General features: G+C 35.1%; 1 protein-coding gene across 1 annotated transcript in view; it reads left to right on the top strand.

The window, feature by feature from the left end:
- The window catches only part of VWA3A (von Willebrand factor A domain containing 3A), a gene marked incomplete at its 3' end in the record, with an annotated part of 26,639 nt that extends 19,650 nt beyond the window's left edge, over positions 1 to 6,989 (top strand). The window contains exons 21-28 of the mRNA XM_009321791.1: positions 870 to 1,028; positions 2,451 to 2,535; positions 3,615 to 3,725; positions 4,293 to 4,390; positions 4,535 to 4,687; positions 5,379 to 5,487; positions 6,223 to 6,367; positions 6,845 to 6,989. Coding sequence (XP_009320066.1) covers positions 870 to 1,028; positions 2,451 to 2,535; positions 3,615 to 3,725; positions 4,293 to 4,390; positions 4,535 to 4,687; positions 5,379 to 5,487; positions 6,223 to 6,367; positions 6,845 to 6,989 — 1,005 coding nt within the window. The remainder of the gene's footprint in view (positions 1 to 869; positions 1,029 to 2,450; positions 2,536 to 3,614; positions 3,726 to 4,292; positions 4,391 to 4,534; positions 4,688 to 5,378; positions 5,488 to 6,222; positions 6,368 to 6,844) is intronic.
- Between the last annotated feature and the right edge of the window lie 175 nt (positions 6,990 to 7,164).

Genomic DNA, 7,164 nt, shown 5'->3' with positions numbered 1-7,164 from the left:
ATATGGACTAGAAAGCAGTTGTACAACAGCACTGCAGTGATCGGTGTTGGAGCAGCCATGATTCCTTATGAAATACAAGGAGTTTACAGTTGAACTGATTCTCCTTTTTGTTGCCAATCCTGTGATGAATTCGTCTCAAGAATTAATTGTTCATTATAATTATATAAATAAATATATTAAGTTATATATATTATATAACAAACACAATATTATGTTCCTGTAAGTCACAGTGGAGGGAGGAGTTGTCATTGGCACAATACATTTGTTCAATTCTAAAACAATTGGTTTTTGAAGTGTACTAAGGATGTAGAACTAGACCATATCTCTCCGTATTACATGCGCGTGATTTTTTCCAAAGATATCTAACAAAGTGACTGAGGCAATATAGCCAGCCTTGGCAGTACGGTTGTTGCTTCTTACAAGAGTGTGATTAGAAGATATATACAGTGAGATATATGTCCAGACGTCTGAGAACCTTGTTGCATGCAAGTCTGAGTCACAAAAGTATTTTTAAAAAGGAGAGTTGGTGGATATTCAATGGGATGTTAAAATATTTTGTTATCATTTAATAGTTGCATATGTTTTGTTCATCATCTTCCAGTTTGTTCTAGTCTTGGTATGCGTACTGTTGCCTTTTCTTTCAGAATGTTTGTTCAGAGCAAGGAGGATTTCCCTCCTATGTGTTTGAGCAAGCACAGCACAAAGGGGTTTATATTCAGTTAGAGGTGTTAAGCATTACCAGATTAATAAATTTGGTATGAATTTTATTTATTATTGAAGTAATAAATACAGAAGGCCTGTCTGTGAAATGTCATTTACTCTAAATTTCACATATATGAATTACTAAACAATGTGAATTTCCATTGCAGTGTACATTCCTAGTGGAAGCCTTGAAGCAACGTTCAGTAAATCAGTCTGTTAATCCATTTATACCAGAAGGAGACTCAAACGTGCTTACAAAGAAAGAGAAAAGAAGGCCACAGAAGTTGCAATCTCCTAAACCCACAGCTCTGAGTCTGGCTAGAATGGTTTGAAATGGTCCCATTTTAAGATGCTGTGTGTTTTAATTAGAGATCCTACCCAACTATCAGAAGCTGCTCTTTGTGAGAGAAGTGCTCAGGCTAAAAGTTTGAAGGAAGTAAAACAGCACTGTGATAGTACTCTGAATTTGCATTTTAATTTGCATTCAAAATGCTACATAAACAAAAAAGTACATCTTACTAACTCCTGCTAAGTAATTAGTTATAATAGAACCACATTGTAGTGTCTAAAATTGTCTAAATAATCCCTCCTCTGACCTTAAAAATTTAGTGTTTAATGAAAGTAAAGGCAAAGCAGAAATGTGCTTTTACCAAGTTACGTCTATTTTACAAGTCCTTCTAGCAAGTACTGAATTTTATGGTATCCTGCTCATTTACGGATGAGACAGCTGCAGCTGAGTAGCATGTCTTTGGCCACACAGACGCTAAAACAAGAAATAGGATTCAGGATTTGTTTCCTGCCCGCTGTGCTTATTTCCATGGAGTTACCCTACTGAGTCCTTTGGGATTTTGTTAATGTTTTCCTTGTTAATTTTAGCTGCATATGCATCTGTTTTGAGTGGGTGTGCAAATCTGTAATATACATAAATGGCCAGTGCTTGCCGCTTTGGTGTATAAGTGACTACATACAGAACTGCCTATTGCAAAGGATGTAGTTAACTTTTGACCTGGAATTTTCAGGTCTTGTCTTTGAAATGGGAATGGCACTCTTAAATGTAGGTGTGTTCATGTTGCACAGACCTTTGAGGGTAAGCTCAAACAGGTCTTCCATGCTATTTTATCAAAACCAATATATTCTCAACACCTCTTCACAAATGCAGGAAAATAGTTAATCACTCAGAGATATGACTACATAGCATAGTTTTATAGGGATTAAACTTGTAGAAAACTGATACAGGTTTGTCTGTAGATGTTTGGTGATATTTATAGTAGAGCTGTATGTTAAAAAGTCTGATCCTACAATAGGGTTAAACAAGTGTTCATATTGTTTAGCAGACTGCTCAGCCCCTAGAGGGTTGAGCCATACCTAAAGGAAAAAGTTACTGTTGTCAGCACTAGGTTTCCAATACTCAATAAAACTCTGAGGAAAAGACTATATACTTTCTATAAAACAGTGCCATTACCATACTCCTTCAAGTAGCAGAAATGGTCCAAACTCATCTGCCTGTAGATGTTAGTCTTTAGTTTTATGGCAGCAGATGAAATTGGCAAGATAATTAAAACAGAGCAATTAGAGTTACTTAACCTAGCAGGAAATCGCAAATTAACAAGTTATCATGGCAATCTGCTGACTTGTTAGAAGAGCCAGAGTAAAACAGGAATTAGAGAATAATGAAAGATAGTTCCAGTTTTGAATAACGCAGTTATGATCCAACTGAATTTTTTTTTTTTTATTATATGTGCTTATAGTATATTAACCATGGTGCAGAGAGAAATGCTTCCGTAAGAGTACTGGCATGGCGTCCTACTAGTGCCAAACCAGAAATTCCACCAGGTCTGTATGGATTAGGGGCTTTTTGTCTTCAGTTTCTTTGGGTTAAAAGAAAACACTAAATTAGAGATTTAATTTAAGTTTTAGAAACACTTGCAATTTTAATCTTTAATCGGACTGATAGGAAACTGCGATTGTTTTGAAATTACTTCAGTATGAGTTTTAGCTGTAATGTATCTAGCTTTCTTGTGAGAGGAAGGAACACTGCACAGCTGTATAACTATTTCCAGGTCATATGATTGAATACCCATCCTATATCAGGAAATGTCAAATGTGTGTGGTGGAAAGTAAAGTCCCGCTTTATCCCATGCCTGAAGCCATAACTAGAACCTCACTTCTCTTCGTTTTCAATTCATACTCCGTTTTTTTCCAAAGGCTCAAGAATTCAGAGATTTATTATCTTATTAGTTCAATATATATATTTCTGCTAATACTGTTAGATCCCATTGTTATTAATATGCTGTTCCACTTATTTATGATCCAGTAATGAAGGAAAATAACGTGACATTTGTGTTGTAATCGGAAGTGCTGACTCTTGCAACCGCTCCTGGTATATGGAACAGCTCTTAAATTGATTGCAGCCACTGTTGGTCCCTTAAAGTCCAATTCCTTTCTCCTCCATTTTTGTAATTTTTCCTGTGTTTTTTCTTTGCAACTTTGCTGACATCTGCAAAATTGTTTGTTTGCATTAAATTTGAGTCTTAAAATCTACTGATTTATTGAAATTAGATTGTTGATATGTAGCAGTGTTTACAAATCTGGATTCACATTTCCATATGAGGTGCTTTGTACAATATTAATCGGCTTTTCTAACAAATATTATGCTTATTCTCAACCCCTAATCTTTTCAAATTACGCCCTGTGACATTCTTCCTGATGGTAGTTTATAAATTTGTAAAGGTTTTGGTTCCATTTCTGTGAAAGTAGCATAAGTAGTTCTAAAATACGGATTTTTCTTAACCGGTATCTAAGAAAATTAAGTATTTATCATTGTGGCAATAGGAAACTATGAACTGAAGAACAGGGTTGCATGTAAGAGTTTTATCCAGTTGAAGTAAGTCCACTTTTTTTTTTATTTGTAGCACAAACAATAAAAGAATGGTCTCAGACCGAGAATAAAAGAAAGCATAAACCAAGGAAGCAGCTAGAGTTTTCTGTGTCAGCATTTTATACTGATAAAGGAAGAAATGTGGGTATGTGTTATCAGGATATGATTTATTATCAGCGTTTTTATTATAGAACTGTTATGATGTTAAGTCACTGATAATCAGTGTGCTTTAAATAGTGAGTGGAAGTGAGTTTGACGTATCAAATAGTGGTGGGGTTTCTTGTTTTTTTTTTTTTTGGGGGGTGGCTCTTTTTGGCTTTTGTTGGGTTTTTTTGAGTGTTTGGGATTTTTTTTGGTGGGGAGTGGGTTTGGGGATTTTTGTTTTTGTCAAGTCCTTTGAGATCTTTTGGTCAAAGATGCTCTAAGGAAAAATGCTGATGTCATGGTTTAGATGATGACAGAAGATTTGGTTTGGAATCTTTTGAAGGTGACAATTTTTTAAAATAAGTGATTTTTAAGTACTTTGATATATAAAAACTTCGCATTTTTTTCAAATGTGGAATTGTGTATGAAATGCTAGTCTGTGGGTTTTGGGGGTTTTTTTGTTTGGATTTGTTTGGGTTTTTTTTTAATCAACAGTCATATGTGATTCAAAAGGGCTATGATACAAACCTAGGACTCCTAATATTATTTTGTTCATTCTCTTAACTAGGTACAGTATATCGAAAGTATCCAAAGATAATGTGCATAAGAAAGCTTGTTCCCTCCGTTACGTTACCAAAAAAAGAGGAAATCTGTTCAAGCAAAGAGGTATTTTGGTCCTTACTAATAAACTGCCATTTTAGAATTATCCATATGAATTAATGTGAACGTGTGATTCTGTACAATGTATTATTACTTAAACTGTTCTAATATTTACTAACAACCAATTGCTCCATTTGTTTGTCTTACAAGTGGCTGACCAAGTACAGTATTAAAAAGCTTAAACTGGAATTGCCCAGACTGATGTTTGGTCCAGGGTGTACTCACCAAAAGAAAACTGTGGAGTCTCTGCACAAGAAAGTGTCGGCAAAATACTGTACTATCTTCCCCAGTGTAGAAATCAATGTAAGCTTTTGCAGATGTCGTATACCTACATCATTGAAAGGCTTTGTATTTGTTTAAGACAATGCATGTTGATCAGTGTTTGTGGCTTGCTAGTGTGATGTTCCCTCCACTATTCCCTGTTCTTCTTTCTAAATCATCCTTCTATTAGAAAGCTAGAGAAGGTCTTTTATCCACCACAAAAAATATTTAGTGTGTTTGAGGTGAAAACTGCATGGGATCTTTAGAAAATATAGTGTCTCCTCTGCTCATACAGTGTGAAAAATAATTTTAAAATTTTAAGTAAAGTTTTTAAAAATCATGTGTGAGTCAGTCGAAAGTGGGAAAATGTTGGATCTTGATTGTTCCGGTTTGTGTAATGACTGGAGAGAAACATAGAAAGTTAAGCCCAGGATATTATTGCTCTATTACATCTATAAAACTGTCAGAAAGAATGCAACAGATGCACCTGTCCAGTCAAATTATATAAACTCGTTGCCCAGCACAACTTCCTGAGATGAGAACTAAGCTTTCCTAATTTGGATAAACCAGTTATTTAGTAGCAACAGAGTCGCAAAAATTTTCTTACGCTATTTCATAGAGGTAAAGACAAAAAACCTAATCTCCCTGATTTCTAATGCAGACATTGCATACATAGCAGCTGAGCTCAAATCTCCTGAAGTAAGATGCTCTTGTACAAACTGAATTTTTCCAGGGGGTTGTGAAACATCTGCAGTTTCAATCTAAAGAACTGGAAATCTACACTGAACAACTGGAGAAAGTGTTGCACCGCTATATACAAAGAATACAGTGGCTTCTGTCAGGTATTGGTGTGCATCTGTTTTTCTATAAAGCACAACTTAAACATACATAGAATCTTCTTGTCTACTATTTCTAATAGAATAAATCTGAACATAAATCTGGACCTCAAATATGAATAAAGGTCATCTGTTTTGTATTTCATTGAAATTTTAAAAAGTATTTTTATGACAATAAAATAAGAATACAAGATAATTCAGCACCTGTGTAGCTGATAAACACCTAGCTTGCTGTGAAATAATTAGGGCTGTGATGTAAGTTTTTCCTTTTTGTATGTTGTGTTCATGAATACAAGGTTCTTCCTGTCAGAAGCTTTCTATCAACAGATTGTATACAATAACATACAAGCAAAATTAGCTCTTCTGTTTCTTTTGCTAAGAACGTGCCCTATTTAGAAGTTAGCATCACTGCTGGTGAAAAGTATTTTGATCCCTCTGTTGCTCATAAAGATCTTTGTTGGGAAACAGTTTAATTTTTTGCTGGATTGTAAAGTAGGAGCTACAAATTGTTTAATGCAAATTGCTACAATTGGCTAGTAATTAATGCTTGATAGTGCTAGATTTGAAATGGCATAAGACTTTTCTATTATTAACCTTTGAAATACCTAGTTTCCACACAGATTAGAATTTATTATGTAGGAATACGCCCAGAATAACCCCTAAAGACTGAAGATTTTGCAGTATGCTCAATAAAATAAACCTATGTAATGACCCTTAATTAGTTTTAATGTTCTGGCCCAGGAAGCCGAAGATTGTTTGGTACCATTTTAGAAGCAAATGTCTGTGTTTTGATTGATACATCTGGTTCCATGGACCCATATTTGCCACGTGTCACAAAAGAACTTACCTCCCTTATCTGGGAACAGCTGAGAAAAAATGAAGTCAGGTATGATGAACTACTGATAAAGACTGAAATCTGCACTACTTATTATTATGTAATAAGATTACTTAATTACAAATAATATAGTACTAAAACACAATACAAGTAATTATTATATGTTAGTGCATAATATGCAGGTGACATGAACAGCTTTTTCTGTTCTTCTTTTTAAGCAACTTTTAACTCTCAGCTCTCTTTGAGCCTCATTTGCCATAGGCTGATGCTGTTTATCCCTTTGGGCTCAGCATTCCCATAGATTTTCTGTTCATGCAGAGTGAGATATGCTTTCTGACTCTTCCAAAGCTCAAGACCGTATTCCAATACTAGGCTCTTGGGTTGGTTTGTTTGTTTGTTTGTTTTTAATTGGGTTTGGTTTTGTGTTTGTTTTGTTTTGGGGTTTTTTGTTTATTTCAAAACTGGCTTATCTGAAGTGACTGGTAGTATTGGTTGGGGTTAAATGTTGTGGGCCATCTTTCTCCTTAGGTTTAACCTGCTGAGATTTGCAGAAAATACAGAGATTTGGAAGGAGTGTCTTGTAGAGGCAACTGATGAAACATGTCATGATGCTGTGCAGTGGGTGTCCAAATTCCATGCTCATGGTAATACATGCATCCTTATGGCTTTACAGGTTAGTAAATTGTGTACCACGTTTTGGAGAAGACATCATGTCTTGTGATGATAAAACACGTCCATCTGACTGATAATGTTTTAGGAAAATTATTTGGTCAAAGCATACAACATTTTTATATGCAAAACACTGAACAGATCTGGAATCAAGCCACTGTTCCTGTCCCCAGGGCTCA

Source organism: Pygoscelis adeliae, unplaced genomic scaffold (assembly GCF_000699105.1).
Source record: "Pygoscelis adeliae isolate BGI_AS28 unplaced genomic scaffold, ASM69910v1 Scaffold234, whole genome shotgun sequence".
NCBI classification, from domain to species: domain Eukaryota; kingdom Metazoa; phylum Chordata; class Aves; order Sphenisciformes; family Spheniscidae; genus Pygoscelis; species Pygoscelis adeliae.
This window is presented reverse-complemented; position numbering and strand designations above follow the sequence as displayed.